The sequence below is a fragment of the Diadema antillarum genome, unplaced genomic scaffold (genome assembly GCF_040938485.1).
Source record: "Diadema antillarum isolate AM-2024a unplaced genomic scaffold, OU_Dant_1.0 seq00000653_RagTag, whole genome shotgun sequence".
In the NCBI taxonomy this organism is placed as follows: Eukaryota; Metazoa; Echinodermata; class Echinoidea; order Diadematoida; family Diadematidae; genus Diadema; species Diadema antillarum.
Window position 1 is genome coordinate 463,344 of NW_027271566.1, and position 14,765 is coordinate 478,108.

A 14,765-nucleotide genomic window follows, 5' to 3' on the forward strand; every position below is an offset into this window, starting at 1 on the left:
AAAAAGTGTTTACTTTCTTTTTTTGCTGAGTGTACATACATACATACATACATACATATATCCATGTACATTATTATACATATAAATACAATTTTCATTATTATACACAATTCTACAATCATAATTATACATCATTACAAATTTAAAATTCATTACAATTCATTATTTTTACCGATCAACAACAGAATAACAAAATTAAGAAAACGTGGAGTCCGTCTTTTCCGAGGAAGTGCATCTTTTACATAACCTTTGCACCCCCCCCCCCCCCCCCCCCCCCCCACGCACACACACACACAACATACACACTCACACGTACTCAGAGGAGTGATACTTTTTCAACATCGAAATTTTGAACGAGTTTAGGTGTCGAAACTCCAGCGCAGAGGGCTCTCCTCATGCGACAACAAAATGTGCAAAGGCACGTACAGTTTTCACCATTGCCGTGTGTTATGAGGCTCGTACCTGCACCAAGTGTATGCAAGGCGACTGGGATGCCCTCTTCCTGCAGCATATTATAGCACTGAACTTGCGCGGCTTCGTAAATTCGTACTAGCTCGATCCGTACAGGGACCGTACGGTCGTACTCGATGAATGAGACTCGGTGTGTTGTACGCCAGAAATGCCAGCAATTATTGTTTGAGAATAGCGGACTGTAAGTATTACCTTTTCAGGAGTATGTTTCTATTTCAACACCCAGTTGGGTCGTGTAGAAAATAATTACCGAGCAAATTTGGCGTGTCCTTGTTGGTATTTGCATTTTGCCAGTGACGTGTTTTCGTTTCGACCCGCCGACCGACTGTAATCACTATGCCCGGCCTCGCTGGCTTGGCGCGCCGGCGCGTGATCAGTCAGTCGGGTCATAGGGCAGCTGAATTACCACTACTGCACTGCACTGATTCTAAGTTGCGGAAGAATCGAATTTCTTATCATGAAGGAATGGGTAGGAATGTCAGATTCAAGCCATAGCGTAATTTATGTATTACTAGGCGTAACATAACAAACATTTGTATGGGTGATAGCCATGCATAGAACAATAGTCGATGGAATTGGACGACTTCAAGCAAGCAAACTTGTGTGTGAGAATTATGTGCTTGGGCTTCATTATAAATAGTGACACATTGCTGTGTTGGATTGGAGAAGAGCTGGTTCTAGAGCTATAGAACCTACTGGTTATGGTGACCAGTCCAGCCAGTTCAGTTTTGGTGCTTTAGAAGACAGATCCAGACCTCTGTTGCCACTGTTTAGTCATCTAGTGAAAAAACAACAAACAAAAACAAAAATCAAAAACAAAAACAAAGTAGGCCTAACTTTCTATTTAAAGGACAAGTTCACCTTCATAAAAAAAAAACATAAGGATTGAGAGAATGTAGCAATATTAGTAGAACACATCATTGAAAGTTTGAGGAAAATCGGACAATCCGTTCAAAAGTTATGAATTTTTGAAGTTTTTGTGCAGTAACCGCTGGATGAGAAGACTACTGCAGTGTGTGAATAACTTAGATGTCACATGCGTACAACAATATAAAGAAAATATAAAGAGAATTTCACAAAATTTCATCTTATGAAAAAAGTTCACATTCCCCCGACTCGTTACCGACAAATGTTATGGGTAATATTATTCCCCCTGCCTTTAGAAAGAGCAAAGTCAAGTGCTCTTTTGTTATGTGAAAAAAGTGAAAATATGTTGAATTTTCTTTATATTTTCTTTATACTGTTGTATGCATATGACTCACAAGCTGTAGTAGTACAAAAATTTTAAAAATTCATAACTTTTGCATCGATTGTCCAATTTTCCTCAAACTTTCACTGATGTGTTCTACTAACATTGTTGCATTCTCTCAATCCTTATGTTTATGAAGGTGAACTTGTCCTTTAATAGCTTTTCAAATGAATTGAGTAAAGTACCATCGCACAGTCCTGGATTGGACGAGTGTGGACGGGGCGGGGAAGGGGATTTTGATACATATACTGCACCAGAGGATAGGATTAATAAAGGTATAGTTTATTTGGGATGTTATAAAGAATATCTGAATTGCGGATGAATGGCAAAGGCCAGGGCCCAGCAGATATTCCTTGCAAGATAGGATTTCATTTTCAATCATTCACTTTTCACTTTCAGGCACATCAACCCCATTCAGACTCAGAGAATTCAACCTAAAAATAAAAATAGATTTAATAAAAAAGAAGCCCCTCTGTTGTAGTGTCGATTTTGCGGTGTGAGCAAGCTCCAGTTAAATTCAAGGGCAAGGTTAACGTAGCCTCTCTTACAATGTAAACAATATTCTCAGTATGAAGTGAAAGAAAGGGCGCCCTCTTGGACAGGAGCATCATCATTCTTTCTCAACCTTGTTTTCCTCACCCATTTGTTTGTACAGTCTAATACCTTCTTTGTGGTAAAATTTGTATGACTTCCATAACTATAAACTATAGCAATTAAAGGATGATGAGAAATAGGGATAAAGGTATAAAATGAATGAATGAATGAATGAAAATACACTTTGATAATGGTCAGTTCCAAAAAATAGATTTTAAGTTGGAGTTGATTCGTGTCAGGCACTAGAACATTTTCACTGTTGATGTAAAGTAACTGTTTTTACTATAAACGTACATACAGTACATGTACCATGTTTTCCATTCTTGTGGATGTCATTATGCTCTCTTGTCAGGCTATCTTGGAATACCTCTGGTTTGTGACTATCAGCTATTTTCTGGATAACCTACATAGTTGTGCTTGTGACCAAATTTGCTGCTCAATTCCTCCACAAATGAGGACCCAGACGCCGGGATTTTCCCAGACAGTGGACCAAGCGGCCGGTGAGCATGCCGATTGCATCGACTGACGACAGCGATTCCAGTTCGAAGTCTCACGAGCCCGTTCTGAGGAGACGGCAAGTAGAATCAAAGTCCTCGCAGGCTAGCTCGGCCAAGGACTCTCTCCACAGCCCCAAGGTCAACTGCCCCGCCCGGAGAAGCCCGAATCACTCCCAGAGCCTGTTCTCATTCGTGGATGCGTCCCTAACAAGGGCAGAGACACCCCGCGATCGGACATCCGCCGAGCACGCTGCGTCCATGCTGAATCCCGCTGGTAGCTACTGGGGGAGTGTTTCTCGAAGGTCAAACTCGCCAAGGACACGGCTGTCTCCATCCTCGTTCGGTGGGAGGAACTTTTCTGGGAGGACGCACACCTCGACCAGGACAGGGCGTGGTCGTTACTCGCCGCCCGACAACGTGGCCACAAACCAGCCCCGCTCCCCCAGCTACGATTTCAGGGATACCACTAGTCGCAGGAGGTCCTATCAAGGTTTGTACTACCTCCTCATTGCTCTTCAAATACCAACAACGACTTTTCATGTACTCATTTGTATTTTCATTAATCTGTGGTTTTTCAAGAATTCCATGATTCTCTCTGTGATAACAATAAAGACAGGACATGTCAGTACCATATATGACGATCATTGTAATGACATAAAAAGTCTATTGGAAAATAGGTCAGAGATCTCAGTTCTCTTCTCTTTCTACTATTTTAACAGGTTTGATCACCCATTGATCCATTTGTTATAAAGGAATTCTGGTCCAGTTTTAATTTAGTCAGATAAGAAAGAATAAAATCTTATGAGTACAACAGTAAAAATTTGATCAAAATCAAGGAAGTTATGGAATTGTCAACTTTTGCTAATTTCTGCAGAACGGTTTTTGTACGGTTGATATGAGTTATACAAATGAGTGAGCTGATGATGTCATCTCCTCACAATTTCCAATAGTCGTATACGTACACAACCCCCCCCCCCCCCAGAAAATGATGAAAATTAATGTTTCTGAATTATTAAAGTGTGAAAGCTGATGTTACAGTATTCTTGGTTTAAGTGTAACTTCGAAAGAATAAGTTGAATAGGTATAAAATTATCAGGATTTGAGACTGGGGTGTAATTGCATTTGAATGAAAACTTGGAAACATGTCAAACTTATGTACAAATTATATGGCAAGTTGTGAGGGCAGAACATCATCACTGCACTATTTGCATATTCATATTGACTGCATTCAAGAACCACTTCCTGAAAAATTAGTGAAACTTCAGAATGTCATAACTTCTTATTTTTCATCCGATTTTGATCAGATTTCATTGTTGTGCTAAGAAAATTTTAGTCCTGTCTTTTCAGACTAACTTTCAACTGCACTGGAATTTCCCTTTAGATTCACAAATGATAACTTAGTTTCACTTGTATGATTCCCATATTCCCAGTTTCTCCGACAGCTTTTTTCTAGGGATATTGGATATCATAAAATTACAGGACTACAGTCATACTGTTCATTGAATCCCCCCCCCCCTTTTTTTTTTTTTTTGTCTGCCGAAAAGGTATTATGAAGTGAAGCCTCATGCGTTTTTCTTCATATGAGTGGCTCAGAGGCCTGGTTTGAAGTCACCTTGCAGTTGATCAGTGCAGTGAACTTGAATTGCCATGTTATAATTATTCCATGAGCTGTGGTACATGATATCTAATGGAGCTTAATGAACAGTATTATTCACTGAGCGTCATTCAAGGAAGTACCGCAAACTGAGTCTATGCCAAGATGCTTTTTAGAGCTCTATGAATAGAGACCTACAAAGTGTAGGCGAGATGGCCTCAAAGTTGGGCCCTGTTTTGACAGAGCCTTTCAAACTAGAGTTACCGCAGCAACGTTCGGGTGACGTCAGGGTTTCTTTTTTCACCCTGCCTGTTAAAATGGTCCCCGCAAAATGTTGCTTGGACGTTGTTGCGGTAACTTTTGCCAAATTCTACCCTAGCATTACCATGACATTACTGCAACACTACCCTGGTAACCCTTCTATTAGAACGACAACTGCGGTAACATTCCCGATACACTCCACTCGCATAATGTGCAACATTGCAGACAGACAATGATTGATGCGCCAATCACTTGCGTGAATTGTAACCACTGATCTCCATGTAGTTGAGATCAGTGATTGTATGTGCACAATCTAGAACAATAGGCAGCGCTGGCCAGTAGGCATGGTTGTCGCATCAGTGGACACACCCCCTTCGTTGAAATCTACCAGGATAAGGTTTTCGGTCTGTGTCTTTTAAAATGGTACATCTCGCTCTTTCGTGCGGTTTCATTGGAATTTCAGAGGAATTTTGTTCTTCGGATACTGTCGCGATGTTGCTGTGGTCGGGTCTGTTTTAAAAACAGGGCTTTAGATCTAGAAAGTACTGTAAAACATGATATATTCGCGGCATGAAATTTTCGCGAATTGGAGCGGACAGCCTTTTTCGTGGCATGAAATTTTCGCGAATTGCTTCTGGCATTCAATGTATGTAGTGTAGACAAAAGCTTTAGCGTGCATTTTAATTTCGCAAATTTTGGCGCTCGCGAAATTCGCGAAATTAAAATGCACGCGAAAATTCCTCGTTTTACAGTATGTACCAGGTAGTGACTTTGGGTAGACATGATCTGTTAAAAAAATATATTCTGTGAACTCTCACAGTTCTCTAGATCGTATTTCATTGCATGCGTAATGTGATGGTACCCACAGAGAATGTCAAGGCTTTTGACTTCTTATTTGATGTTTTGGTCTTTTAAATTGTCTTTAGGGGGTCATTACTGAAAGATGTGTTTGTGTTTGGAGACAGATCAGTAATTATGGTCTATCTTTATATCTTTTTTGTATCTTTTCTATTTGTGCCAATTCAGAATGAGGGGAAGCAGTCAATTTGAGTTCAATTGAAGTCAGTTCATATTTATCGTAAATGAAACCATAAACAGAACAAGAAACCATAAACAGAACAAATATTGACCAAATACAAAGAAAATACAAGAGGAAAACACGACAAAACATGAAGTACAGACAAACATTGAATGAAAGGCATGAACGACATATGCGAATCGTCTGATGTTTGTGAGATACATGTATTGTGTTTACTTCTGTCTGTCTGTAGGCCTCAGGTGCCTGTCTGTCTGTGTCAGCTGTGTTTAAAAACACCAAAACTAATGTCACTGATTTCCTGAAAATTAATGGTTAGGTGATGCATTATGATGAATTGCATGATATAGTATACCAGCATTGCAGAGGGCCAAAGGCCCACTGTACGTTGTAGGCACCCTACATACTTGTGTAATTTCAATAATTAGAAGTGTTGTTTTCTGTGTGAGGTGACTGCTGCATCTTGTTGACATGAGCAGTGCTACATGTGACAGAAAATAAAACATATTTTGATTCATTAATGCTTCGATTGTGGTAAAGGCTGAAGGCAGCACGCAAAATGTCTTGCTGACATTTATGAGTGATCATTTTGTATTTTTTTAAGCTCTCACTTGCATAGATACACTGTTGTGCAATGTATCATACAAATGTATACATTTATAATTAACGTTTAGGACTGCGTACAAATGAGGTACAGTATGCATCTGAACTATTTTCATGGAGAAAATGTGTGGCAGTAACGTTTGCCAAAGGGCTGAAAGCCAATATGTCTGATAATGAGAATCATTTGGGACAATATATGAGTATCATCAAAACAGCTAATGATGTAGTTTCATTACCCAAGAAACCACTTGGAAAGAAGCTTAGCATTCACTATTGTTTCTGCCAGATCATTCAATGCTAATGAGGTTTACTACAAGTATGAAGTATTTAAAAACAAATAAGGTAAAGTACTAAAATGACAGATTTTGGTAGCACACTATGATACACTGCAAGGGAAAGGTACTTCACAGCTGAAAACTAGTAGAGTGGATTTCTGATGTATTAAAGGACAAGTTTATTCATGTTAATCGAGTGAATGTAGCAATAAGTAGAACACATCAGTAAAGTTTGAGGAAAATCGGACAATCCGTTCCAGAGTATATTGATGAATTATAAAAGTTTCATTGGCGCCGTTGCTGGATGAGAATACTAGGAATTACTAGTTTGTGACATCACCGTGTGACGATGATGTTAAGAAAATAGAGTAGAAAGAGATTTCCACAAAATTTTTGATTTCCCTCAATTTGTTACTGGCACATGATAAGAGTAACATTGTTCCTCCTGCTTTTTGTAAGAGTTTATTAAAGTGCTCTTTAATTTTGCAAGAAGTTTTTAAAGTATTGCACTGCATTCACTCAATCCACACATACTGTACTGGGTGAACTTGTCCTTTAATGCACATATGGTGGAATAAATAATAATGGCTGTCCATCTGGATGAAGCTGTATGGTACCTACATGTACTTTTGTTTTGCTTCACATTTTGTGGACGCAGGTACCATACACAACACTTTGTACTATGTACATAATACAGCATATGTGCTTTGCAATCAATACAGAAACTGTGATTGTCATGATTCAGGTTATACTACAAATGATGCACAATCCATCTGTTGTATGCAAGTGGAGTATTTGTTTGTTACAATCTCATTATGAAGTGCCACATACAGACTCTGCCAATATTCTAGGATGGACATGAAATCAAATTTAAGTTTTCTTTTTTTTTCTATGATCTAGGGATCTATGTTCAAAAATTGGACAGTTGAAAATGTAAAATTATTATTATTATTATGCTTGGAAGAAGGCTTGACAACACAGAAGATATTTAGTTTCTGTATAATTATACTGTAAAAGTAGAAATTTCCGCGGTACAGTAAAGGCATAATTTACCATTTGCAGATGAAACAAAAACCCAGCATTTGTGCTTCAAAATAGTTCTAAAATGTGAGTTAGGGCTAGAAGCACCCAATGTAAAATTTTGAACCAGTATATATTGTAATCGATGTTTTAAAGTGTTGTTAAATAAACAAAATGTTAACAGTAGTTGTAATAGAAATGCAGGCCTCGAATTAACCGACGGCCACCGACGGCCATGGCCGTCGGTGCCCCTCTCGTTGGCCGCAATGCCTTTCTTTCCTTGATCAAAGTTACGGTAAAAAAAAAAATGTGCCCTTTTTCTTGTGGCAGTGGTGCCCCTTTTAGAATGAAAGTTAGAATGAAAGTTATAATATGCCCTTTCTCAAAGTCTACTCAAATATCATACCTTCAGTTCACTCACGTCCCAATATATCTGATTCAAAGTTTCAAACTCAAAGTATCTTTCCGAGATACGAGACGACGTGTACGTACATGTGTCTACACCCGACCGGCTTTCACCGTCCCGACTGCCTCCGCAGCGCAGCGGCCATAGAGTTACTAGCTAGGCAGCGGCGAACCGGAGCAAGTGGTCGCAAGCCATGCTAAAAAATGCCAGGCTTGTCGGACGGCTGCAGCTGCTAGCTTTGCCATCTCTCTCGCTCTGCATTCATGCCCGCCCGACCGACCAGCGCCGCATGCTCAAAGCAATATGGCGCCTGAAGTGCTCCAAAGCGAGCGCGGCGTGTGCGTTGAGAACGTACTGTATTACAGAACCTACATCGCATTGCGTATGGCCTACTGCCTAACGTCGTCTGCTGAGGAGAGATCTTATGCGTGCGTGCGCTGCTGGAGTGTAGCAGCACGGTCGATAGCATACAGCTCTATGGGGCATTCACATCACGTATTTAACACCTAACATCCCCTTTCGAATGTGGCCTTGGTGCCCCTCCAAAATCCTATTTCGAGGCCTGGAAATGTTTCCAGACTAAACCGTATACAGTTATGGTTTAATTAGAAAAATAATGATATCTCCGATATCTTAGGCTTTACTGCAAAAATTTTATATGGTAGGATGTTTTGTGAAACAACTGACCTACACATATACATCAAAAGTGATATCTTGAACATTTTTTAAATCACTGCTCCCAAAGGTAAATAGGAACTTTAATTTTTGCATATTTCGCACAAATTCTAAAACCTGCAAAACTTATCTTCACAATTTTCTCTGTGCATTGTGATAGGATTGACAATTTGGCAGCGCAGATTCAACAACCCACGAATATATGTTTTTGAGCCACTCAGTGCGAAAATTTTGACGTTTACAGTACTAGTTGGTATGTGCTCATCTCTGAAGGCAACATGTAGCAATTTTATGTTAACATTCCCGTAGAAAGGTACGTGATGATATCATTAAGACCAATCATGTTTTTGTTATTAAACCTTGTTAGATTCAACATCAGTAGGGTAGTAAAACACTTCGAGAAAGTAACGCAAAGAATTAGTTTATGTTTTAAAAAAGACACTAAAGCGCAACAAATTTAGTGGAGTGTAAAGAATCAATGGAAGACTTGCAACTTGCACTTGCACTGATGGTAGTGGCCCGCCAGCATCAATGTTCTGTTGAAAACATGTCAAAGTTCAAAACCTTGTGACTTTGTTATTTTGTGTCAGGTTGTAAAAAGATTTCTGTCACTCTGTTTGGTTGAATTTACCCTAGATGTATAAAAGGAAAATTTACATCAAATACATACTCAAAACATAAACTTAAATACAGTTGGCATAGGGCTGTAAACTCTGGAGACAAGTGTTATTAATTTTTTTTGGGTGACATCATTATGAAACATCTCTGCCATTTGATAGTACTTGGAGTGTGACTGCTTTGTTTGTGTTCTTGGGCCTGTTTCATAAAACTTGTTATCAGTGACAAATGCCACATTTCTATGACAAATTTGCTCTCAGCCAATCAGATGCAAGGATTTCAGTAGCTTGTCACATCAATGATGACTTGTCACTGATGACAAGTTTTATGAAACGGGTCACACTGAAAACAAGAGCAGAAACACATTTGAAGGTCAGGAAATCCTCCAATAGCTCTGGTTTGTCATGAACAATTCACACAGTCCAAGTTTACTGCAACGGTTTGAAATAGATGATCTATAGACAAGTTAATTTGTGCACCCCTCCCCCCCCCCCCCCAAAAAAAAAAAGAATGTCCATAAAATGCTTCCTTTCCCTCTTGTCCACTCCTTAAAGAGGAAGTCCACCCAAAAAATGAATAAGCTTTAAAAGAAAGAGAAAAACATTCCCTACAGAACAATGCAAAAATGACACAAATCGAATAAGAAATAGGGAAGATATGACATTTTGAATTTTCACATTTTTCTGAAAACAATTCTTGACCAGTCCTTATGAATATCCATATGAGCAAGTTATGATCTCATGCCCTCACAATTTTTCATGTATTATGAAATTCGGAAAAAATTGTTATTTTTAGCTAATATGAGTAAAAGCATGTTCCCATACCAAGATACATCAGAGTTGACATCTGTTCTTTTCTTATTTTTATATTTGTACAGCTGAAATATGATATTTTAGTCATTTCTGCATATGAAATGAATAAGAAATTGTGAGAGCATAACATCGTCCATTTGCTGATTTGAATATTCATAAGGACTAGTCAAGAACGGCAGTGTATCGAAAAAATGTGATATTTCAAAATTTCATATCTTCCTTATTTCTTATACGATTTTTGTCATTTTTATATTGTTCTGTAGGGAATATTTTTCTCTTTCTTTTGGAGTTTATCAATATTTATTCATTTTTTTTGGGTGGGGGTGGGGGGGGGGGGTGGGGGTGGATTTCCTCTTTAAACCCTGACCTGACCCCAGGGATTGACCTTTTATGTAGTGACCCATCACTATGCTGCTGAGATGAAGGCATAGACATTTGAAAAAAATTGACAATATCTCGAAAATATGAAAATTTATTTTGCTCACAAGTCTGGATCATCTGTTTGTTACCGTGTGACAGCACTCTATAAAGATCGTATAATGTACTGAAATATTGTAGTTTTCATATTCTTTTATTATTTTCAAAATGATTTCTAGACTGTATTTCAGTGGTCAGCATCCTTACAACATCCTCTACATATATGCTTGTAAGAGTTGTATGGAACATTGTTCTGAGTCAAGTGGAGAAATTCTCCATCATATGAAAGCTTAGAAGTCTAGAACCAGTCAGACTCTTGTGTCGTAATGTGATAAAGTTTTAATGATGATTGGTCATAAACTATATGAAGACAATTCATCTTACTGTCCATATCTCCATAACCTGAGACGTTAATTTTTTTTCTTGACATCTTGTGTTTTTTGTTACACGTAGATCTAACAATATTGACATCAAAAATCTATCATTTGAGGGTAGAAACAATTGAATGTTACATCTCCACACAGTTTTCAGCTTGTTTTTTTTTTTCCCAAATGTGAACCCTAAACACTCCCTCCTTCCAAAATGCTTCAGTATCATATCTGTTTGGACAAGTTGCAGACTTCATGAACAGAATTTAGGAGAAGGGTTGCCATGGTAATGAGCATGCATGTAAGCTGTCATTCCTGTGACTATGGTGACTGATAATACTTTGCTCACTCAGTCCTTCCGATTATGTAATGTTATGTATGAATAAGAGCTCTTCAGTGGAATTGTCAAGCGAACAAAGATTTTTTATTTTTTTTTTTTTTTTGAGGGGGGCATTGTGTGAAGAGCAGATGGAAACAAATCCCTCTAAATCTAATGTCATCTTTCGATTGAGCTGCAGTTTTCGGTGATCTTTTGGTGCATTTTGTATTTATATTCTGCAAGAACTTGTGTTCAATATTGAATTTAGAATGCACTATTAAGATCTGTTGCCACATCAGAGAATCTGAAGAAAGTGTTGAAACACAGCATTAGTCATAAAAATGTATCCAGGTTATAGCGTTTATGTACTATGTACATTGTACATCAAAGTAGCACTGTACATTGTAGGATTGGTGATTCTTGTGATGCACAACATGTCCCCATTTGTACAAGAGGCTTTCCGTCCTTTTCTTCACAATATAATGAATTGATGCTTTGGTCTTCCACATTTCAAACCATTCTATACTGTTTCTGAAGGTTCATATTGATAATTGAATGATGACTGGAACATCATTTTGAACATTAAAATGACTGTACCCTGTACCAGGCCTCGAATTAACCGACGGCCACCGACGGCCATGGCCGTCGGTGCCCCTCTCGTTGGCCGCAATGCCCTTTCTTCCGTGATCAAAGTTACAGCCAAAAAAAATGTGCCCTTTTTCTTGTGGCCGTGGTGCCCTTTTAAAATGAAAGTTCTTGTATATGACGTATAATATGCCCTTTCTCAAAGTCTACACTTCAATAAGCTTGAACAAATTTCCTCATCTCAAATATCATACCTTCTGTTCAGTTCACTCGCGTCCCACTATTCTTATCTGATTCAAACTCAACGAGACGACATGTACGTACACTTGTACTTATGTACGTACGGTATGGCCACCCGGCTTTGACCGTTCCGACTGCCTCCGCAGCGCAGCGGGGTACTAGCTAGGTAGTAGTCTTCCTGGGCCCTGTTTCATAAAGCTGTTCGTAAAGTTACGAACAACTTACGAGCGACTGGTGATCAGTTCTTGTGCTGAATTATGGAAATTCTGATAAGTATAGGACATCAGAACTGATAGACCAAGAGCTGGCTGCTGGTCAATTTACCCCATCAAGCCCAAAAGGTTTGACCCCTCAAAGTTACTGGGGCCACCCCCCTCATTACAAAACTGGGCGTCAGCCTGATACCTGAGGGCGGGGTCGTCCCCCAGGGACCCCCCCAAAATGGCCCCCGGTGGGTGTAATTTACCCCATGGAGCCCATGGACCAAACCTGGTCTAAAAGAATGGCCTAGGGGTGTACATAATAACAATATAAAAACTGACAAAATATCTGGTCGGGAAAGGGGTTGCCAGACCGTCCCCCCCTGGGCCCCCCCTGGCGGGTGTAATTTACCCCACGCAGCCCATGCACCAAACTTGGTCTAATGAAAGTACTATGGGTGTACATAATGAAAATATAAAAACTGACACGATATCTGGTTGGGAAAGGGGTTGCCAGATCCCTTCACCCCCCCCCCCCCCCCCCCCCCCCACCGCCCATTACGCCCCTTCGTGGGTTTAATTTAGCCAACAGCACCCATGGATCAAATTTGGCTGGGGGAAAGTAGGCCCCACTATGGGTGTGCAAAAAATAAAGATAAAAGTTGACAAAATATCTCACTTACAAAGAGTAATCAAACATATCCCCTACCTTTGCTACCCCCCCCCCCCCATTTTTTAGTGTGAAGGGCCTATACGGTTTGGAGAGGTATGAATGAGCGTGTCATAAAAAGTAATAAATGGAACTTCTTGAATTAAGATGAAGTTATGACAACAGAAGCATTGTGTGTGTACATATATCCACATGCCCCATCCCACTCCCTCCCCAAAAAGAATGGAGTTATCAATATCTACACTAGAAACATACTCAGACAGTGCAGACCTTTGCCAAGCAGCTTATTTCCACCCATCCACACATGCTAAAAACTGCCAAATTTCCCATATAAAAGCCTTTTGCTTTTAAATGCCATCAACTTCCAGCTGTGTGGTAGTGCATTATACCTTGAGCACATGCCTTTACCTTTAGTGCGCATGTATGCAAACCTCAAATTAATGCAGCTTGAACTCCCAATTCCATTGATCTCATCTGCCATAAGATAAAAATCATCAAAATTTCATAAAGATTCCCGGATCACTACCAAAATTTATATTTATCATCTGTTTTTAAAATGTAATTGTGTTATTATCATCTTTTCATACAAGTTTCATCCAAATGTGTTCTCAACCTTTCAAGTTGTTTTGCATACAAACAATAATGCAGACAATACTATATATAAGTAACATAAAACCTCAAGTGGCAGAAATAATTACAACTGTATCCAACATCCTACAGTTCACCTGTGTTACCATGCATGTGGAGCAAGCTCATGTACAACAGTACAAGAACTGTATACCTGTGATACAAAATTGTACATGCAGTGGGTGCATAGGCCATAGTGTGGTTAATTGCATGCATATATTTGTATGTTGTATACATTTTACTTGTTGCATGCAATTATACATTTCGAAGATCGGCAACACGTGTATCATCAGTCTGCAAACAATAAAAAGGCGGTGTTTTCCTGACCTTGGTAAGTGAACTGGGCTTTCCTGTTGTAGGTACTATCATGGAGCTACAAACAATTTTGTAGCTCCATGGTACTACTGGTAGGCCCCTATGACAGTAGTACATGTACTAGTATTTCATCACTGGATGACAATTGGTGTCAGTAACAGAGCAAACAAAGAAAGGTCAAGAGTCTAGATCTTGGACTAGATCTAAGTCTCAAATATGCTATGATATGGCTAGATATCTAACGTTAGACCTACATTTCCTATACATGCTATAGCTTGTAGAGTAAGTACCTAGTACTATTTGGCGAAACCAAATGAACTGGAACAGGGGATGGATTATCAGTGAGATGTAGTGTATTATGAGTCATAACTGAAAAACCAATAAATAGAACATCAATGTTCTCAGCCTATATAGGTTTAAGTGTCAAAGGTGTGCATTGCTTTAAATTTGCATAGAACACTTAAACCCTGAATTTGTTCAAGTCACTGCACTTCCTATCATTCATAGCTAGAGTCAAAAAGGCAGAATTATACTACATTTCAATTTCTCTATCTAATAGACAACTTTGACTTTAGGATTAGAAATAGCCTTATTAATAGCTATATGTATCATAAGTGTTGAAGATGCAGATGTTCCAGTGAATGAATACTTGCAGAATTGGGTATGAAGATTAGGCCAATAATCTGAAACTCTCTTTAAATATAGCAAAAGAAATAACAAACAGCCTGATTAAAGTTGCAAATATTGTGATACCAATGTCTTAACAAGCTACAGTACATGCAGCATGTCTACCATGCCAGAAACATGGACAGAGAGCCTTAAGATTGAAGAGCTGTGCCCAAATGAAGCCTCAAATTGCTTAAATTGCAAATCAAAACCATTGGTAGTAAGATAATATTTTAAATACCTGCAA

General features: G+C 39.0%; 1 protein-coding gene across 1 annotated transcript; it reads left to right on the top strand.

Annotated features, from left to right (window-relative positions):
• Positions 1 to 560: 560 nt before the first annotated feature.
• LOC139736562 (uncharacterized) lies at positions 561 to 3,301 on the top strand (the record flags this gene model as incomplete). Its single annotated transcript, XM_071647310.1, has 2 exons — positions 561 to 652; positions 2,667 to 3,301. A coding segment is annotated over exon 2 (481 nt), but the record flags the coding sequence as incomplete, so codon positions are not given.
• Positions 3,302 to 14,765: the final 11,464 nt, after the last annotated feature.